The sequence below is a fragment of the Siphateles boraxobius genome, unplaced genomic scaffold (genome assembly GCF_051911475.1).
Source record: "Siphateles boraxobius isolate OS27281-9 unplaced genomic scaffold, OSU_SipBor_1 66, whole genome shotgun sequence".
Classification (NCBI taxonomy): Eukaryota; Metazoa; Chordata; class Actinopteri; order Cypriniformes; family Leuciscidae; genus Siphateles; species Siphateles boraxobius.
In genome coordinates, this window is record NW_027509193.1 from 13,105,625 (window position 1) to 13,127,608 (window position 21,984).

General features: G+C 38.0%; 1 protein-coding gene across 3 annotated transcripts; it reads right to left on the reverse strand.

Annotated features, from left to right (window-relative positions):
* Positions 1–224: 224 nt before the first annotated feature.
* Positions 225–21,369, reverse strand: cramp1 (cramped chromatin regulator 1). Of its 3 annotated transcripts, none has more exons than XM_077212317.1 (20): positions 21,235–21,369; positions 18,952–19,322; positions 17,755–17,954; positions 17,218–17,371; positions 14,794–14,877; positions 14,634–14,682; positions 14,414–14,499; positions 13,977–14,100; positions 12,201–12,282; positions 11,167–11,994; positions 10,681–10,849; positions 9,737–9,897; positions 9,005–9,073; positions 7,551–7,632; positions 7,318–7,428; positions 7,068–7,237; positions 6,793–6,979; positions 6,550–6,702; positions 4,435–4,571; positions 225–1,432 (listed from the first exon to the last, which is right to left on the reverse strand). In XM_077212317.1, exons 2-20 carry the CDS (start codon positions 19,319–19,321, stop codon positions 1,310–1,312), a joined length of 3,339 nt encoding a protein of 1,112 aa, XP_077068432.1. In that variant the 5' UTR covers position 19,322; positions 21,235–21,369; the 3' UTR covers positions 225–1,309. The 3 variants fall into 3 exon arrangements, with proteins under 3 accessions (XP_077068432.1, XP_077068430.1, XP_077068433.1); XM_077212315.1 differs by lacking the exon at positions 21,235–21,369 and adding an exon at positions 19,703–20,232; XM_077212318.1 differs by lacking the exon at positions 21,235–21,369 and adding an exon at positions 19,410–19,646.
* Positions 21,370–21,984: the final 615 nt, after the last annotated feature.

Sequence of the window (21,984 nt, forward strand, 5' to 3'; positions counted from 1 at the left end):
GCGGGGCCACAACGCCCTCTACCGAATCTAGCAACAAGGTACAGACACCAGGATTATGGTTATAGTTTACTTAAAATTTCTATATATATATATATATATTTCAGTTTCAAAAAGTTGCTAAGGCAACATTTCTAATGTTCAACAAAATTACTAAAACTTTAAAAAATAAAATGGAAAATCTTAAAAACTATAATAGAATCTCAAATAACACTGACACACATGGGTATGTTGTAGCTCTATTTATACACATTGGGTTTAAAACCCCATTTTAACAACACAGAACTCTTTAAAACAGAGGAGAGGAGCTCCTAAATGCCCACATGTGGCATGTTAAACAACAACAACAACAAAAAACACTGTGTCAGTGAGTTATCAATAAATAATCCAAATGACAATTTACAATATGTTACAAAAGCAGTAAATACTGGGGTCTGTTATTGTCTATTTACATCTGTGCAAACACTCATATGAACCCACACGCACACGCACGCGCACGCACGCACGCACGCACGCACGCACACACACACACACACACACAAGAAAGTCTCACATAAGAAAACTCAGTTTCAGAATCTACCACTTATTGGCTTCATATTCATTCGACAGGAAATATAAATCCTAGTGTTTGGGGGAAAATAGCACAATAAATGTTCAATCTCACTTTTGATGTAACTGCATTTGTGTGATCAGTGATTTTGTTTAGTGTGTGTCTGTGTGTGTGTGTTAGATATTCAGTCCTTGTAACAATATCACAAAAAGAAGCCCTTGTCCTTTTAGTAGTGTGGCATTCACCAACTAAAAACATTCAAATGATGAAAAGAAACCAGAATCTGAGGTCTCATAGACGGAGGGTGTGTGCAGATGCACTCCTATGGCTTTAGAGGGTTTTGCACAAATATGTTGTGTACAATAGAAAGAAACAAAAACAGTCTGTGGCTTCACTTACAGATGCATGCACATGTACGCACACAAAAGTGAAACAAAGACATTAGAGACAGATATATATTTCTTCAGATATGGCAGGTCTTCTTTTCTCTGTACATGAGGTTGCACTGTAAACTGGAGCTTTTTTTAAGTGTCCTGGGTGTGGCTTATGAGACAATAGCCACAGAATAATCAACACGCACACTCACAAACTCACACTCCCTCACTCTCTCTCTCTCTCACTCACACACACACACACTAGAGCCCAAAGTCTGTTGTGGACCCTGCCAGTCTATTGCACTTCCTACAGTTGAACCACTCTCTGGTTAACATTCTTCTGTCCAAAATGAAAGGGGCGTGGCAGTGAAAGGCTCCGCCCAGTGCATCAGTCCCCTGGAGGGGGTGGGAGGGTCGGTTCTGTGACAGAGAGCTCCTGCGCGAGGTCATTGAAGCGGGCGATGTAGTCGACGCTACTCTCGCTCATCATACAGGCTAGCTGGGTATCCACCTGTAGCAAGAAAACAGCCTATCAGCACGTCCAAATGCTTTTTGGGGCCACAGCAAGGGCTGCACAATTGATCAAAATAAAACCGTAATCGCAATATGGCTTAATGTGACTGTCGAACTGCAGAGGCAGCAATTTAATTAATAATTACAGATAACAATTAATATAGAATTCTTTTAAAGAGGAGTATGGATGCCACATTTAAAAGTTTTATAATAGATTAATAATAGATTTTCAATTTTGGGCTTACAACGAACGATTATGGAAACAAGATAATCGAGGTAAAATGATTATTGTGCCGCTGCCTTCCTTTCAGTGCGCAGTCGGACCTTCCTAAAAGTCCAAACTTAACATCCAAATCAACAAAATAAGTGAGCGTTACAAAATGCAGGTGTATTTGATATTAAAGCGCATTATTAAAAGCGCATTAAGTTCCCCAGACACTGTTCCCCAGGAGGCTTTCTGTGCGCTCTGAGATGGAGATGAACGCGGCTAAGCAAATGGGCTTCGGCTACGTGACTAAATACATATACACAAAAAGGTCAAAATGTAAAGTATTCACGTAAACACAGTGGATTATGTAAGGAATAATTAACTCCGTGCCATTGAATTATTAGAAAAATAATGCACACCCAAGTGTTATTTTTCTAATAATTCAACGGCCCAGAGTAAATTTTTTCACTTATACTACGGTTACCACACCCCAAAACATTGTTCAGATGATGCATTTAATATTTGTCAGGTTTTTGTCCTTGAAACTCTTTTGCTCTTGTGTGTAGGACTAATTTCTTACGCATCTCATCCCAAGCCTCCATTGCTAATTCCAAAACCTCATTTTAGAGCTGGTAACGGAGACTTGAGCCACTGATAGCAGACTAATGCAGTTATTAATGCCGTTTAGAGAGAGAAAGATAGAGAGAGAGAGAGAGATTTAGTATACGTGAATTACCCGAGTTTGTGCGTCTCTCAACAGTGTTCGGCACCAGCGTCCGTCTACTAATAGCAAAACTCCGTTTATCTATAACTCGCTAGTGAGATACATCATGTATCTTTTTAAGTTGCAAAAATATTTATTGATAAAATTGTCAGAGCAGCGATGACAACTCGTTTCTGTGCGATTACTTTACGTGTGCGTTTGAGTGGTAGAGAAAATATTGAGTCGTATATATTTTCCATAATAACTAATAAATGCATAATACATAATAAATGCAATTTTATGGCTAAAAACTTGGAATTTTTGTTTTTGTTTGTATCCTTTTGTTTACTATGTTTATTTGCTTGGTCAGTGTCGTCGAGGGTTTTGGTTCTTTTGCTGTTTTAGGCTGTTTGAAATAACCTTAAGACCTTTGAAATACCTGAAATCATTTGGCGCAGTGATATGGAACTGTAATGTGGTCAAGACCTGCCTAGAATTACTTTATCCGTACGTTTCCCTGAAAATAATTGCCTTAGAACATTCGTCAACCAATCAGAATCAAGCATTCAACAGCCCCATAGTATAAGTCAAGTAAACGTACACAGTTCAGAAAGAAAACGCGTTTAACAGTATATTGGATACATGCATTAGCTCTTAAAGTGACAGCAGCCTTATAAACCTGCTGCAGTCCGTCATTAATGATAATTAAACAACAAATGACAACGGAAAATCACTTCCTAATCTTGACTGCATAACTTTAGTAGCTTTAAAGTAATAATCTAGATTTAATGTGTACAGTAAGACTGTGCAGTGTTATTTTACATTTGATAATTCAGTTTTTTGTTGTAGGCTATTATTTCTGAATACCACTGTTAGTAAATCTTCTTAAAAAAACACTAATTCATTTGTATTTTCATTCTGTTGTATTAATTGCTCTGTTTGTTTGTAGTTAGATTCTTTGTTCTAATTGTATTGCTCACTGTTTACTTGTCTTATGTAATTTTTTTGAGGACCTTTTTCTTACATTAGTTACCCAATTAGTAACTTAACCCAACCAAGTATGTTTTTGCTGAGGTATTGATAATTGTGAAATTTCACTGATATATAAAATTACTCATATCGTGAAAAAAGACTTATATATCAGAGCATGTGAGCGGAGAGCGGAGCGGTAATACTTCCTCCTGAGCGGAGAGTGCCTTTCTGAAGATTCTCCTCCGCTCGCTCCGTCCGCTCAGCGCCGCGCGCTCTACTCAGAATGCCCTATTGTGATTTGGTAGTTCGAGAATCGGTGAATTAGCTAAAGCAATAGTGGGTTGGTTATGGAGTTCAAATATTGTTTTAAGGAAGTTGCGAGCCTTATGCATAACATGCATCTTGTTTGTGTGTGTGTGCGTGCGTGCGAGCGGGCGTTTTAATTTGCCTGTTTTGCAACTGCAGTTATGTTCACGGAAATAAAATAACGAAAATCTAATATACCTTTTCATTTATTGCATTTAATAAGCAAGTTTGCCAAAGGGCTAGACATGTTTTTTAATTAAGTTAATTTAATGCATTTAAATGAATCAAAAGAACAGACTTTTATTCTGAATCACCCCGAAATAACTTCTATTTACAATCCTAGCTACTGTAAATGATACATTTATTCCAGATATTCATTACAAAGTACAAACAGAAAGCAAGTAGCCTACAGAGACATTTTATGTCTGAGCGGGATTTGTTTTACCGGTGAGCGTGAGCGATTCATCAGTGGAGCGTTCGCTTGGGACGCGAGCGACTGAGTGGAGCGCACGCGCATAGAGCGGAATATTGAGCTGAGCGTCACACCGCTCCGCTTCACTCACATGCTCTGGCTCATATCACCCACCAATAATCCTGTTAATCGTGATTTCAATATTGACAAAAAAATAAACGTGATTATTTAAGCCATAATCCAGCAGAAACTAATTTCAACCCCCCTCAATTGTTTATATCCAATTTAATTTAAAAAAATATATAATAATAATAATAGGAACACTTGGCGATAATGTGTAATATCAAATAACATTAAGCTACCAGACAGCAGTTAGGGACTTTCTGTGTTTCCTCTCACCTCAGCTGCATCCGGCAGGCCGCGGGACTGAAAACAATCGTGGGAGTTGCTGTCCAGTAAACTGGGTCCAAGTAAGGCTGTGCTACTCGAAGGGGGCAGGGCTGTCCTTCTTGTCTTATCTGGAGATGCCAGACTTGCTGCAAATCAGGAAAACAAGGATGCGCTTGTCAATATTGCTGAGACTGATGAAGGTTAGCTGTAAGAACACCGATAGGTGACTCTGAACATTTTGGCTACAGTATGATAGCAGCCTCTGGTAATCACAGAATCAATACTAAATAGACACCTTAAGCAACATATAAAATTAAATTAAACTAGGGTTGCCACAGATTAATTCAATGTCAATAATAAATTATTAATACATTTTTATAATCAGTTCTCGAGACGGTACAGCAAAAGATTTCTGTAACATTGCTCATTCGCATTTTTCAAGTGGCATCAAATATTAAGCTCATGTTATGTTAAGGTTTGGTAAGATTTTTGAGAGTCTCTTATGTCACTAAGGCTACATTTCGTGAGCTTAGAATTATACAGTTCTATCTCCGTTTAGGGTAGTTCTGAGAAATTGAGCATCAATGTTTTTACATCCCTGCTGTTTTGTGAGATGGAACCTTTTTATTTTATTAATAACTACCAACAAAATATTTTTTTTACAAAAATAACACCACACAGGCATTAATAAACACCCAATGGATAAGATCATGTCAAAAACTCAATTTCGACCAAAAGTGGAGATAGAACCGTATAATTCTAAGCTCACGATTTATTTGATAAAAATACAGCAAGAACATTAATATTGACAAATATTATTACAATTTAAAATAACAGTTTTTCTATTTTAAACATGACCCTTCTGAAATCATTCTAATATGCTGATTTGCTGCTCAAGAAACATTTCTTATTATTTATTAATGATGAAAACAGTTACTGCTACTGATCAATTTGTGTTGGTGCTGAATAAAAAGTTTCTTTTTAAAGAATTGAATACTGAGAGTAAACCTTTGAACTATAGTGTATATACATGATAATGTGTATGTCTACATTATCTATTTGTTAGCTACTGTGTTACAGGGCTAAATTAGTGATGGGCACGAATATTCGATCTGTAATTATTATTTGAAAAATAAAATTCTATTAGAATTTTACTACATTGCTTTGCTTGCCGTCAAGGCAGTGAGTCCATGATAAATCCCAAGCACTAACTCACTGGGTACTAACTGGGTGGCGCTGTGGAGCGTGTTAACAAGTTGATTGTATTTGATTAAATAATATTGTCGTCTGACTTGCGAAGTTTGGAATTACTTAGATGAAAATGATATTACAAAATGGAATTACTTTTAATCAAATTAATGAATGATACTGAATTATCATAATATCATCACCACCACAAGAGAAATCAAATGAAATCCAAACAGCAGTCGAATGATGAAAGACAGCTGTCCATCACTGCAGGTAAGAGCAGCTGTACTGCGAGTGAGCCGAGATGATACCTTGATAGCAAAATGATTTTGAGACATACGCTTCCTTTAAGTTTCGTCGAGGGAGACGGGTTTATGAAACAGAAAACCCCAAATGCTGTTAGAAACTTCGCTTAGCAAACCGTTATCTTTGTGTCTCTGCGACGTCTGTCAGCGCAGCACGTTTTCTCACTTGAGCTTGTGGATATTATTGTTTTTCTCAACATGAAACAATATAAACACAATAACCATATGCTGACTCGAGTACATACGTTCTGTACGATAACCTGGCAGTCTGCTTTATTAGCGGGGGGTTTTTTCGTTCGCGCTGCTTGAGCTTATACTTTTGTTCTTTATATTTTTTTGTTTACACATATTGTTTAATGTTTTCAACTAAAAGAAAACCTTAAGATATATAGTAAGCTTGTTGTGTATATTGATTAATCGTAAGCTTGTTCAGAAATGGTGACAAAAACTTAAAAAAATTACGTCTTTCTCGTTAAATGTCATTTAAATAAACGAATATTCAATTTTTATGAGCCCGAATATTCGAATACAACATTTTGACAAATGCCCATCCCTTGTCTAAATATTGTCTAAAATAAACAGCCATTGAGATACCAACAGGGAATTGAGATGAATCGTGTTTGATACTTACAGAGGAGGCAGCCGAGACTTGAATCAGTAGAGTCATTGGGGTACCACTGAGGGTCGTGTGTGGGGGACGGCATCCAGCTGTCACATGAAGAGGGAAGGAGCTTAGATCTATCACTCCCATTCAGTTTAGGAGGTGAGAGCAATGATCCATCACCTTGAAAAGAGACAAAGAGACCAAAAGTGAGTGAGTACCCACTGAGATAGACATTCCTCTAATATCCACCTTCAATCCCACAGGTCGTACCATAGTGCGAGTTGATGGCGAGCTCAATAATAGAGTCGCTGATTTGAGTTTGCGGCTCTCCAGATGGAAGAGACTCCTCTGGGGGGCCCGGTAGAGAGATATCCAGTAAGGAAGCAACACTGGGAGGGGCCAAGAGGGAGTCCCCACCACCTGGAGAAGGTGGAGAGACACCATTTTGCAGGGATTCCTGCAGACAAAGAGAACAAACAGATCAAGATATGATCAACTGTGCATCCAAAAGTGAAAGAGGATCTAGGTAGAGGATTATTTCTTACCTCAGAAGGATCCTGATCAAGTAGATCAGGCTCTAGCTCAGGTGCAGCAGGTGCCGAGTCCATGGCCTCCTCAGTCTCCACAATGGCCTTTTCAATACTAGGGGCCTCCACTTCCCGACAGGGACTGCCAGGGATAATGCCTGCAGATTTTGCAGCCAGATCAATTGCACCTGAAACAAATTCAAGAGAAATTTAAGAGTGTGTAGTTGTGGGATTCAAATGATCATTTAGTTTCATATTTGATTCTTACTGGACAGCTGACTAGCGGGCACAGGACTAGCTGTAGTGGACAAAGCTTTTGAGGAAATTTGGCGGTTGGATGGGGCGAGACGAGTTTGTATTGGACGAAAAGAACCAGTGCCTGACAAAAAGACAAAATGTTGGAATTAAGATCAGACAGACAGATACAGTAATCCTGAACGTATTTGGACACTTCAGCTGCGCTCAACGCTTTAATGTTAACGCATTAGTGTGATTAATCACCTGTAGCAGATGAATTGGAGAGAATGGAGAAGGAGCACACATGAGGCGAAGTGTCTCCGGTGGTTCGTGGCAGCAGTGTTCTCTGTAAAAAAGCATGTACAAACTATTAGAATATCTAAATAAACAGAAACAACAGAAGAAGCTCCAACGTGAAGAGTATAAAGAAAGCAAAAGCCCCACTTCCTATTAGGGCTGGGCGATATAGGCAAAAAAAATTATTACGATAATTTTTTTTATATGAGTCGATATCGATAATTATCGCGATAAATGTCAAATCTTTATTTCTTTCAAGTTTAAAGGGAGATTTTTGCTCCTAAGTGAAAGTTGTAGAAACCATAGTGTTGTGTTTTTAAACCACTCTTTACTGTCAAAGCATATCATGACAAACACTTGCCAAACAGTCGAACATTTCACAAATCTAAGGTAGAACATTCAAACATTTGTCATTTTTCCTTAACAAAATAAATATCTGAATAGAAAAATATATTTCTTAGTTTCTGCATGTGCTAATGGAGGATATTGTTTCAAGTCTTGAAACAGGTTTGTGTTGCCTGACTTTGATGGCACGTATCTTCAGCAGTTTGCAGTGCAGGCTTCAATATTAATATTACATGTTTTGTCTCGAAATGCATATTTGACAGTGAATTGACAGTAAATCTGCACCCTAACTCAAGCTAATACTACTATGTTAAATTTATGTTCATTAACAAAAACAGTAACATCTGTTAAAAAAAAGTAATGACCGCATTTTTATTTGGCAAAATGTAATATTCTGACTGTTTGAGTTTTATTAAAATGAACCATCCAGTATCATGCATTTATATCATGATAACCACAGATAAAACCAGGCATAGCCTAAAGCACAACTATCATGGCAAAATGTAACTTTATGGTTTCTATGGTATTTGTATGAAAAAATGTAGCCTAAATACATTATTAAATACTGTAATTATATTCCATTAGTCATTTAATACATTGTCTACATAAATAATATAATACAATTCAATATGTATATCCCACATTTCATGGTGCAGTTAGTAAATCCGTGGTAAATGGATTCAGTATCAATTCAGATTCTGACTGTATCGTTGCGCACAGTGTTTCTCCTGTTTGTCTTAGTCAGCGCCGTTTCATCTGCCTTTAAACTGGTTTAAACTGGACATTTGTGTTCTTCGCTGAATTGAAGCGCTTCACAATGACCGATTAGAGTAAACGCGTCTGCTCTAGTGAGCTTGCGCTGCGCTGCGGTTTGGACTTTGAACCGAGCGGATAAATGGTCCGTGTGGCGCGCGGTTCAAACGAGTTTCGTTCCCCTTTTTGCGCATAAACATTATCGAACATTTATCGACCTCTTGATATCGTTTTATCGAGAAAAAATATATCGCGATAATTATCGTTACCGTTTTATCGCCCGGCCCTACTTCCAATTAGTTTTTCTTTCCATTAGCACTCACCTGAACCACAAGAGGTTTCCTTAGTGGACGGCCCCTCCCTATTTTCCGCTGCTTTGAAAATATATCTGACTGAAGACAAAAAGCATAATTAGAGGAAAAAGGCTATTAATGGAAACAGATACAGAGAAAAAGAAGAAATTAATACATTTCCACCGAGATAATAAATAATCTAAATCATCCTTGAAATATATATTGTATGTACACTACGGTTCAAAAGTTTGGGGTCAGCATAATTTTTTTCAAATAAATAAATAATTTATTATCAATAATTTTATTCAGCAATGGAGCCTTAAATTAATAAAAAGTGACAATTTTATATGGTTAAAAATGTTTTATTTCAAAATGCTGTTCTGCTGAATCTATTCAAGAATCCTGAAAGAAATGCATCACAGTTTCCACAAATTTATAACAAATATTTTGAAATGTTTCTTGAGCACCGAATCATCATATTAGAATGATTTCTTAAGGATCATGTGACACTGAAGACTGGAGAAATAATGCTGAAAATTCAGATTTGACAATAAAATTAACAAATTTGAAATAAATTAGACATAAAAATATATTTAAATAGAAAACAGTTACTTCAAATTGTAAGAATATTTTACTATATTACTTGTGTACATGATCTGGCCGACTGACAACTTTAAAATACATTTCAATATTAAATTTTAAATGTAACATTAGCTGGTCCTACATGTCCTTCTGCTTTCTAGAAACACTGGCACTACTCACACTTATGGAGTCCAGCTGCTGGCGAAAGGCTAGCTCCGCCTCCTTATTAGGAGAGAACATCCGTAACTGGCGGGAGCTGTTAGGAGGCAGGGTTGTTGGGACAGCAAACCCTTCGCTGTCACCTCCGGAGGCCAGCAGAGAACGCGGCAGGTTCCTCCCACCTGCCGAGAACACATCTATTTAAATTCCAGCTGGTCAATCTGATGCAGAGCAGGAGCACTGCAATACCCTTTTGTCACAATATTGAGTCAATATGATTTTTTTTTATTTTGATTCAAGAAGAGAAGGTATGAAACTTGAAATTTTTTCAGCTGTTACCTGTTGCTGGTCTATTGATTTGGGAACAATATACTTTGCTCAGTTTTGGGAGAATGTTCATTATACTCGCTTTAAAGGCTAAGTTCGGCGTTTTACAAGTAAAGCCCTGTTTTAAGATCGTTTCTGATTAAATCGAACGGTTGAGATTAAAATTTGGACACATGCTGCTGTCCCGAGAATTTTAGGTTTTTGTGTTAGCACCCCCCCACCTATACAATGGTTCCATAGGGGCACTGGAACAATCATTCATATAAACGCATTAAACTTTGGTTTACAAAGACGTGAAACTCGCCGAGTGGTCTGGGGTGTTCACTGATATGCTCACGCAAAAATCGCTGATTTCATCAGAAACGATCTTAAAACAGGGCTTTACTTGTAAAACGCTGAACTTACCCTTTAAAAGTAAAATGTTTCAATATTTAAATATTTCTTCTATACCAGTTTAATGTGCAACTAAGTAAACCATTTACAATCAAATAAATCACCTGCTCAACCAGAGCTGGCGCGAAACTATCTGCCAAACAAAGGCAAATGGGGGCATATTTTGCGAAAATCCATTATTTCTACAATTCCAAATTTCAGAAATGACACAGTTTAACTTAATAGACACAATTTTGTCTGTGTACCTGGGATGACTGCATTATTCAGAATCATTTTTGAGCGTGCCGCATGTTGCTGTCGCCCCCAGCTAGGACTGCGGGTCGTTCCAGCTGGAGTTCTGCCTGGAGGTGTCACAGATGATTCCTCTTGACCTGATTTAAATGGTGAAGTGCCCACTGAACACACCTCTGGAGTCTAGGACAGAGAAAATAAAAATATATTATTATAATGAAATTAAAACACTTTTTGTAAATTAATCTAAACATATCTCAGTTTTTAAAAAACAAGTAAAAGTTAATACATGTAAATCCAATACAAATACACATAAACGGAATCACAGAAGAACAATTTCTAAGGAAGAATTAGTGCAAACTGTCTTATATTTATTTATATGCACAGTATTCATTGATAATTTCTAACAAACGCTTGTTTTGTGGCTTTTATGGTGGGTTTGTGTAAGTGTAGAGGTCAAGGTCAAGTCTAAGGTTTAAGAGAGAAAAAAACAGACTCACTGGTTTGGGGTTGACCTCTGATGACACTAGTCTCAGGAGACACCGAAGCACACTTTGAGTGCTGGGTAGGGCTGAGGGCTGGGGCTTAGGTTGCCATTCATACTCCAGCTGTAGTTTCCCAGGCTTGCCCAGCATGAGGTAGAGTTCTGCCAGTGTCACATTCTCAGAGCCCTGTGAGCTCCAACCATCGCCTCGGATTTGTTGAGGGGATCGTTCAGTCCCGCCCACTTCCTCACCACGCCCTTGAGGTTCTGATTGTGGCGGTGCTTTTTCTGATGCAAATCCACCTGCCGTTCCAGGCTCCTCAATCCGGCCCTCTATAAGGGTGGGTTCTCCCTGAGTGACAGTCTCTTTGTCCCGCACACTATCATCAGTCTGACTCACTGCCTCTTGCTCCACAGTCCCCACTGCATTTCCCTCCTGTCCAATGGGAAGAGATGGATTGATGGTTGGACTGACTGGAGAGGTAGTGTTCAGGGTGGGATTTACACTGGTCTCCAAACCTGGAGCGGAAGTGCCACTATCAGAGCCTTCAACAGGATGTCCGTCGCTTCTTTTCGGGTCTCCTCCCACCGGGCCTGACTTGCCTGATTTTCCTCTAGCAGGCTGAATTCCCAGAATGTGAGCTGCAGGTAAGTCCCTAATACCTGTCCGTCCACGCCCACTCTCCTGCCAGTGTACCGTGCAGGAAGCCTTGGAGTGCACAACCCGAGCCACACCTGGCAGAGTAGTAACTGTGCTGTTCTCTGCAGGAAATAGGAACAGGTCCTCCGACTCACTAGACTGGGCCAAGCTGTCTAGAGCTTCTCGTTCCGCTAGGCTCTTGCGCTATGCGTGACAAGTTAAGGAGAATTACTGTTACAAAGCACATAAGCATGAGTACTGGCTTTAGCATGCAGATCTCTGAAAAATTTCCCAAACAAAGCTAACAAATCTATCAAAAATGTATCCCATAAAATAGAGGAGGGAGGAAAAAGGAAGGAAATGAAGCTCTTGACGGCATGCTGAGATCTGAAATCTGAATGCAAGGATACAATTCGTTGATCCTGGACAGCCCACTTTTGCTTCAGGAATTCAATGAGAGTGGAGACCTTCCGGTGCAACTCGACGACCATCCTATAAACACATCACAGGCATGAGTGAATATTACAAAATTTGTTGTAACTTTAATGTCGCAATGAAATTGAAGTATCGACAGATATTTTCTTCCGTATGGTGGCGTACATGGAAGTGTAACACATTATCGGGAAAATAAAGTGGTTCTTGGTTTTATGTATTGGTTGATGATTGGATTTGCTGAATGGAAGCAAATGAAAGCAAGCTTGCAGGGGCGGGTATCAGTGGACAAAATGATTGGAGAAATCTAGCTGTTCACCAGTCTGTTCACCAACAGAACGAATTATGATATTTTTATTAAAAATTGTGTGGTCCAAAAAATTAAACATGCATGGATGAATTGCTCACAATAAGATCAATATATTTTCTAAATGAAATCAAAATACATATTCATGACTCCAGAAATGATTATGAATTCATTTAACATGAACATTGATATAACATGTTATGACATTTCGAATGCTAATACTAATTAAGAAAAAAAAATAATAAAAAAAATAAAACAAAATAAAACTATGCTATATAAAAAAATAATAATAATGACAGCATGGAAACTATGCTAAATATAAAAAAAAGAAAATACAATTTTACAAAATCTATTATAAATTATTCCTGAATACTTCAATCTAATCAATTCCCAGATTACAGGAGTAAAAAAAATGTCATATTGTCGTTTTGCAATAAGCAATGAAATAAAAGACAAGTGAAGGTCAGATCTAAAACAGGTGGATCAGTGAAGTATGCGAGAGAGGCTTTAGGTGTGTAAGAGAATCAATACACATGAATATCGCAATATTATGTTTGGCGATACTTTATCGATTCTCAAAAAGACTGTATCGATATTTATTTATTTGTTTACATCTAAGATTCATGTCAGTGGCTTTGTGTTCGGTTTAAACCCGACCGATGGAAGTGTTATCTCAGAAATGGTGCATGGTTAGCGTTAGCATAAGCAAACCAAGCTCACAACAAGATAATAGAATTATACTGGCTCCCGTTGCGGTGTTCAGAGCTTAAGTGTGGACTCATTTTGGCTTCCACTATAAAGAAATCTACAAGTGATGATTGCACAATAAGCCATGCTAAAATCCAATACAGAGGAAACGCTTTGAATCTGAAGCTCACTTATCCGCGCTTCTGAGAGTGGCGTTTCGATAAAATATACAAATATGTACTTTACGCTTTCCTCTCAATAACAAAATAAACACAACAAAAATGACAGCAGTGAGAAATAATCAGCAAGATAGCATCTGATCATAGTGATGTTTGCACCAGCTCTGCTATTCAAGCACTCCAGTTAAGACACACTTATTTATATAGCACTTTAAAATAGATAAAAATGCTTTAAAACAAGAAGTTTACAGTATTAAATATTTTTAAAAAAAAAACAGTGTCATGCAATCATTGAGTGGACTAGGCATTTTCTATTATTAAATACTTCAGAAATAAAAAAATTCTATGCTGTGAACCTTTAAAGCAGGATTCAAGAATGCAATATAATATATAATATACATGTACGTTTTTGTGCATATGGTGGTGTATTCTATATGACAAGTTTTTCTAAAATTAGATCCTCTTCCTAAAAAACAAAACTCGACTTTCGTACAGTATCGTAATATATTGTATAGTGATACGGATCGTATTGCCAGATTCTTGCTGATACACAGCCCTATTTGTGTACTGGTGAAGCTCACCTGAGCCGAGGATTATGGGCTAGACTCTGAACCCGAGACCAGGAGTGGTTGCTTCGTGGCTGAAGTTCGACGGCCACCTTCAAAGGTAAACGCACAGGCTTCTGATCCTCCTCATCACTCACACCTGAAACAGAATGAAAGGAAGAAAAACTATGATGAAGCCTACTACAGCTTCTCCATCATTTTGATGGTGGCCTAAATCTGCATCACCGCCCATTTCCAATCAGTCCCACAGCCTGAAACCATGGAAACCATGAATAATCACTCCTCCTACACCCTGGAGAGCAGCCTTGGCACACTCGTCCGTCGCCCCGGTCCACCTAAATACCCATGGTGCTCCATTTTTTCAGCTTTCTTTTGTTACCCTCTATTCAATCTGTTTAACTAACTAAATCAATCTTTTAAGAGTGTTTTTGCTTTCTCTCTCACACACACACCATCTGGATCGCAGAGCTTCTTCAGCGCACGGCACATGGGAGCTTTAATCCTCAGGTTTCTACCTTTGGAACGCACTGTGGTGGCCCTGAAACACATACACACAAAATTATAGATGAACTCCAATATCATCACAACCTATAAAGATGTACAGTAGATGTTCCAATTAGACATCATCACAACTGTGTATTATTGAAATTTCTTCTTCTCACACACACTTACCCCTGTTGGATAAGCTCATTAAGTTTGGCTACATTTTTGTCATCCATCACTAGAGGGAACAGGAAGACACCCGGGGAATGTTACATTCAATATTTCCCCATATGCAACCATTTAAAATGTCCCCCCTTGATCCAGAAAAGCAATTGACTGATATACTTACAGCCTCCGACCTTTTTCCTGAGTTCAGCATAACAGATGAGGCCATAGAGCTCCTGAGAAGACTTTTTCAGGACACGTGAATACACTGAGAAAGATGGACAAAAGAAAGCATTAGGATAGGAGAAAGAAGAACATGAAATTATTGAGCAAGTCGAATAATAAATACTGTGAAATATTATTACAATTTAAAATAACTTTTCTATTTGAATATATTTTAAAATGTATTTTATTCCTGTGATGTCAAAGCTGAATTTTCTATCATTCTAATATAATGCTCTGATTAGAGGATGGATACCCGACCCGAGCCCGACGGGACAGAGTTCGGACAGATATTTAGAAATTATGTTCGGGTTCGGGTCGGGCTCGGTCACATCAGCGCGATATGGCATTGAACATTTTAAATTTAAAACAGCTTATTATGTTGGTAGCCAATGTGCCTGATGCTTTCACGTGATGCAAACGTTCGTTTTTGTGATTAAAATACATGTAAAATATTACCATAACATCTGTCTTCCTGTGTGCGGAAATTTGTTTATGTAGCCGTGACAACGAAACACGTGCATGCGCGCCTGCGTTAAGTGCGCTTGTTTCTCCGTCGGCGCTGATGCACTCATCCTGCTGACATTTCCGAATGTCTTCCTACAGTTGCTTAAAAGCAGGCTTTTCACACAAACAAATGCACATGTGTCATTAGTATGAGAAAAAAAATGGGATTTTAACTGTAGGTCTCGGGTCGGGCTCGGACATAAATATCTTTATGCCTGTCGGGCTCGGGTCGGGTTCGGTTACTGCTCTGTCGGACGCGGGCCAGGCTCGGACAAAAAAATTCGGCCCGATCCGCACTCTAGCTCTGATGCTCAAGACATTTCTAATTATTATCAATATTGAAAACAGTTATGGAAAACATAATATAATTGTTTTCAGGATTTGTTGATGAATAGAAAATCCAAAAGAACAGCATTTATTTAAAATAGAAATCTTTTTGTAACATTCTAAATGTCTTTACTGTGACTTTTGATAAATTTAATGAATCCTTTCTAATTATATAAGTATTTGTTTTTTAAAAAAACCAAAAATCAACCGTACTGACCCCAAACTTTTAAGTGGTACTGCATGCTTTTATTATCACTATATTATTAGCAATCAACCGATAAAGACAATGTACCACAAATATAGAAGTAGAGTTCAATGCCGTTTATAATACATTTATATATGATAAAAATTGTCACTTCAAATCACAATAAGGATGCAATATAAAATGATTAACATGCAAGCAAATGTGGATAGTGTGGGCACACTCATTATTTGATAATGCCTTGACTGACAAAAACCAAGCGGTGTGGCAGCCGAGAAGATTAAACTTCAAAGATGAACGTGACGGAGTGAATTTAAATTGGATGCTAGGTACATCTTTGTTGTGTCCAGTTGACTGATGGACAAACAATTTATGTGTGACCCGAGGGGAAACAACACCTAATGCGAGTCATGTGTTATTGAAATGGCGGTGCACTATCCTGGAGTTCATGCAAAGAAAATAAAGGCTCAGTTGGCATAGTAGTAAACAGATAATATGAAAAAATGTCTAAGCTACTGCTGAGTTTTGAAAAAAGGCAGACTATTTAAATTTGTACTTGATTGTACCTGACATTTTTTACCTAAGCAAACATTACCTTGACATTTAAGCAGTAAAGTTTAGCCTAACTAATACTGTCACAGTTATCTTGTAGGAATCACAACTACATAGCAACAGACATTTATTAAGCTTGTTGGTCTGGGGAAAAAAAAATTGTACAATTTTTGAATTAGCAGAAGACTACAGGCTGTTTTTGGTTTCAAAACTAATTTTACATTAACTAAAAACAGGACATTTGTTGCTTGATGCAATGATTTAAATGTCGATATTCAACACAAAAAATCTGTATCAGATTTAAATCTCACATAAAAAGTTCTACATGTATGTACTACTACACTATTTTTGGGGTCTGTAAAAGCTGTTAATGTTTATGAAAGAAGTCTCTTATGCTCACCAAGGCTGTATTTATTTTATTATGGTAAAAACAGTAATATTATGAAATATTACAATTGCAAATAACTATTTTCTATTTTAATATGTTTTAATATGCATTAGTTTCTAATAATAATAATATGGGGACTCTTTGATGAATAGAAAGTTCAAAGGATTCGCATTAATCTGAATTAGAAATCTTTTGTAACATTATAACTATCTTTATTGCTACTTTGATCAATTTTATGCATTCTAGCTCAATATAAGTATTAATAATAAAATAAAATAAACTTATGGTAGTGTATTTATTTAGGAACTAATATGGACAATTATCTGGTGAGAAGCTCCTATCAAAAAAAGGACTCTACTGTGGTCTGTAAATGACATACAAAGTATAAACTGTGCATCTGTCAATCTCACCGTTGGTGAAATCGATGTGTTTAGAGATCTTGTGCCAGGTTCTGTAGTAGAAATGGCGCACCTGCTCCTTGTTCTTCACCATACTTGCCGGTTTACCCTTCTTCTTATATTTAAGAGCAATATTGTTCTGAATAGCTTCAAAATCCTTCCCATGCTATGAAAGAACAGGAGAGACAATGACAAACAGTTATCCATAGCTGTAGATAAAATAAAATACAAAATATATGAATCTTCCATTTACATGACAAATTAGAATGTAGGAATAAATAAATCAATATAAGATATCACAGACCACAACTGTACTTTTAGAGATGACATGTACATATTTGAAAACTACTGTATTAGGAAAGTTAAATAGCAGTCTGTCCCTTGCAAGTCAAGGATGGACGGAAACTTTAATAATTTTGTCCCATATGATTAACTAATAGTTTTTTTTTCACCAAATCACCATTAAAAAAAACCTACAGTTTACTAAACGTCCAGAGGGCTGCCAAAAAATTTCAGCAAGTTTCATTTTCATTAAAACTTACAAATTACCTCATAAAGTCCTTCAAAGAAACTGTTCTTGTCCTCAGTGCTCCAAGACTCCCACTGTCTGCGCACTCGTTTTTGACTTCCCCCTTCCTCCTTCTCTGCAGGGCCCTGGCCCTTTGGGGCCGATCTGGATGCTCCAGCTGCCCCAGAGCCGGCTGAACTCGCAGAAGCTGTCAAACACATGGAGGGACCTGCTTCTGCACCTGAGGGGAAAAGAAAGAAGGTTAGTATGTCAGTTCTAACACATGCTGTAATTCTTGCAGAGAAAAGCATTGCAACAAGTATATATATATATATATAACCCAACACTAAACAAAACTGTCACTTATACACAAAATATATCAAATAAAGAGTGATAAAATGAACACGCTTAATTTGGATGGCTGTCCAACCAATTACAATTTATTCATAATATTTTGGGCTGTTAATTTTTTTTTGGCTTAACATAACAGATATTCAAAACCAAGGAAAAAATGTGACTCTTTAAAAAAAAAAAGAAGCAAATAATCACCTCAAACAAAAAAAAATTTAAATTTCATAAAATTAAAATTTGTGCATGTCAGGAAGTATGTGTGGAGTCCCGACTCCCTCTGAGGGTGTCCAGACCTCCCCACTTACACACACTCAAGAGCATGCAACAAGTGCACCCCAGAATACATTACAGCACGCTATGCTATTGTCTACATTTAAAATAAACATTGATTCCCTTATAACCCCTCTGTACATTCAGATCACAAACAGATCATTCAAGCACGTGACTTGTGATCGTGATTCACTGTAGAGGCAGAGTGGTCACTCATCTCCTAAACAGATGCACAGACTGGCTGTTGCATCAGAATGAAACTCCTGAAAGTGATTTGTCACCTGCTGAATGACAGCTGAATGACAGGGAAATAAATAACCATTGAGTCTGCTCACTTAAAATAGTGCACTGATGCAAATAACGTCATTTAATATGGTAACAAGCAACCAAAACATCCGTGCTAAGATTAAAGAGGCTTCAGTGTGAGCAGTTTAAGTCACTTTCACTCCAGAAAGCGTGAGAGCTTCCCCGCGTTACGTCAAATCAAAAGCAGCAGAGACGCTCACAGATCACTGTACAAATGCCTTAAAACACGACCAAAAGTGAGATAAAAGTACAGAGAACGGGTGCACTGACAGGTAAGCATCGCACACACACATCGAGAGATGGCCACTCACCTTTCGCTTTCGCACCGCCGTGACCGTTCAGCGCCGGGGACGCGGAATCTTTCCGTATCCGCTTGCTCGGAGGTCGCACGCTGGAGCGAAGAAAATGATGCTGGTCCTGGTTGTTCGGGGCAGCCAGGACTGGGGAAAGGGCTGTCGGGTTTAGCTGGACTCCGGGTGGGCTTGGTGTTTGGGTGGAAAGAGTCGGAGCCAAACCGGGGCTGGCCGCGGTTGATGGATTAAGTGTTTCCTCTCCGACTCTCTTTGTACTCGTTTCCTCGCTCGCCTGATCTGCGCTCTCTCCATCCTCGCCTCCTTCGGGCTTTCGGTCCGGTTTGCTCGGCCCCTCCACTCCCGAACCGCCCCCTTGGCCCACTGTCATCCTGCGCAAACACAAACCAAGCATATTCGTAAACATTTTCCGCAACTCAAAACAACGATCAACTTGGAAAGACGACATTCTGCTCAACTCAACATGGCCGCCGCTGTTTGTTTCAAATCCCCTCTCACCGTCCCGACAAATCGCATCGAAAAATATTTACTCGCTTATTCACAAATGTGACCAAAAACATATATTCTGCTTTCATTACAGCCTCCTTTTGTGTAGTTTGGCGTGACTCGAGTTGCAAGCTGCCCTTTATTTATCTTGAAATTCAAGCGCGAGCGCCTACACTTTAGCGCCCAGCAGAAACGACAGACGACAACGCAAATCTTTCGCGCATTCGACCTCTATCTAAAGTGCTTGTTTCTCAAGCACTCTTACCCATTCTCGAGCTCTTCGGAAGCAGACGGCGTCTTCTTTCTCTTCACCATGAGTTCGGAGATTTTCGAGGCCAAAACTTGACGAATTTGAACATATTCAAAGCGCAAACGAGGTCAGGCAAAGTCGTCCTCTCCTGGCTGCTGCTCCTACTGGGGTTCAACTCCGCGCAGCGCAACTGGGAGCTCTCGTAGCCACAGCAACTCTGACTCACAGACTCACTAGTTTTATCACAACAACAAACACCTGTCATTTAGCATATGTTTATGATAAAACACCGCACAATGACGCCAACTTTGAATCTGACTGTTCGCCAGATCTGCTTTTGAGGCATTTCGGTCAATACAAACCAATGCACGCGCACTGCTACTATTCTCTCTCTGGACTTTGCTTACACTATACGTCATCATAACTAACAGAGCAGAAGCATTTTTAACATGTTACATTTAAATGTTGCTCAGTGACACCCACAGTCTCTATACATCCCAAGATAAAATGGCTACAGTGTTAGTTGATTTCATCATCTCAACAACAAGCAGGACAGACTTGATATAGCACATATAGATCACGTTCTTGAGAGGGGGTGTGGTATTGTGATTTGCATACACAGCAATAAATGAAACAATCGCAGATATAGCTTAACAGTGACTACTTCTAGAATCTTTCATTTTTACAGCTTTTTAAAATAAAAAGTTTCACTAGTCACTTGACAATGTTTTGCTTGATTAGGGTGTCTTTGGCTCATAAGAGCTTAAAATCTTTTGACATAACAGACTGTCAAAAATAACAAATGCCAAAACACGTTTTCCTCGATAAATGTAGCAAACATGCATGTTTAGATGTTAGAGTTCCGTTGCTTCCTATTATATTTTAAACATTATTGCAGCCAAGACTGAGACCTCTATATTGTGGGTGCAAAACAACTTTTAGCTTGATTAATCCCATGAATCACATTGTCATAATGTCTTTATGAAATAAGATACAGTTAGGCAATACCGATCCAAGATGCTCAACCACTGCTACCAACAGCTGCAGCTGTCAATGTCCCTGTGTCCAGTCCAGTTAGAAGGGAACAGTTAGATTAAAAAATGTTTTATTTACCCCTCTTTGAGCAATCAAGTTATATTTTCAAGTTATAACAAGTATAAAACATATTACATTTAGTTTTTTTCTAGAAAGAACCCCATTTGACTGAGCACCAACAGTGGCAGGTACAAATAAACAATCTGAAATACATTGTCAACTTGATTCAGTATCACGTGTACAATTATCCAGGTTATTTAGCTATCACACATCTTTTGAGGGGCTTAAAATAATGCACGAAGGAGAGGCTGTCAGTCTGATTACACCACAAACGAATTGCAACAGCTGACACCTAACCAGCAGTGCCAGCTGCACATTCATTGACAAAGTTGCTTCGCTAACTTGCTAGCTAAACAGTTGCCGTTTCGTTTGCGGTAAAGTCATATAATCAGCTCAGACATGTAATCAGTATTTACTTATTGACAAAAAATTGATTTTTAGAAGTTCTATACCTGTTTAGGAGATTTCTTGTTGGCCTTGAGAAACTCCGTCGTATCCAGAAAGACCAAACAGAGGGTTAGCAGGAGAACCACTGAAGTGCATCCCTTCCTGTTTTCCTCTGCTGTCAGGCACGCCTACCACAACTCAAAAACAAATCCTCTGATTGGTCAAAAGGATGCGCCTCGACGCGTTCGTAAAATGATTGACGGAGGAGTTATCCAGTCAATCATTAAAAATAGAGGGGGCGTTTTTTCAAAGCAGCCAATCAAAACTTACGCTCAATAAACGTCATTTCATTCATATCGCAAATGTTTTAAAATAACGGTCCCACCCAAGAAGAACAAAGACCGACAGACACTCAAGGAAAACACGATGGAATCAGTTATTATTGTTAGTGAAAGTCAATGTAATTTACACGTTTATATATATTTAAATTATATATATATATATATATATATATATATATATATATATATATATATATATATATATATATATAGAGAGAGAGAGAGAGAGTCAGAATCAATATTAAAAATTTGGATATATTCAATATTTTATTTAATATTACATTTTATATATGCAATGTACATGTATTTTAATATTCAATATTTTATTTTATTTAATGATTAGTATTCAACATTTTAATTGTTGTTCAGAACAAAATATTTTACATATTTATTTTAATTATGTTCTATATTGTAAATGCTCATAACAATATAGCCTAACTCTAAACACATCCAGGGTTTAAAAGAACATATAAA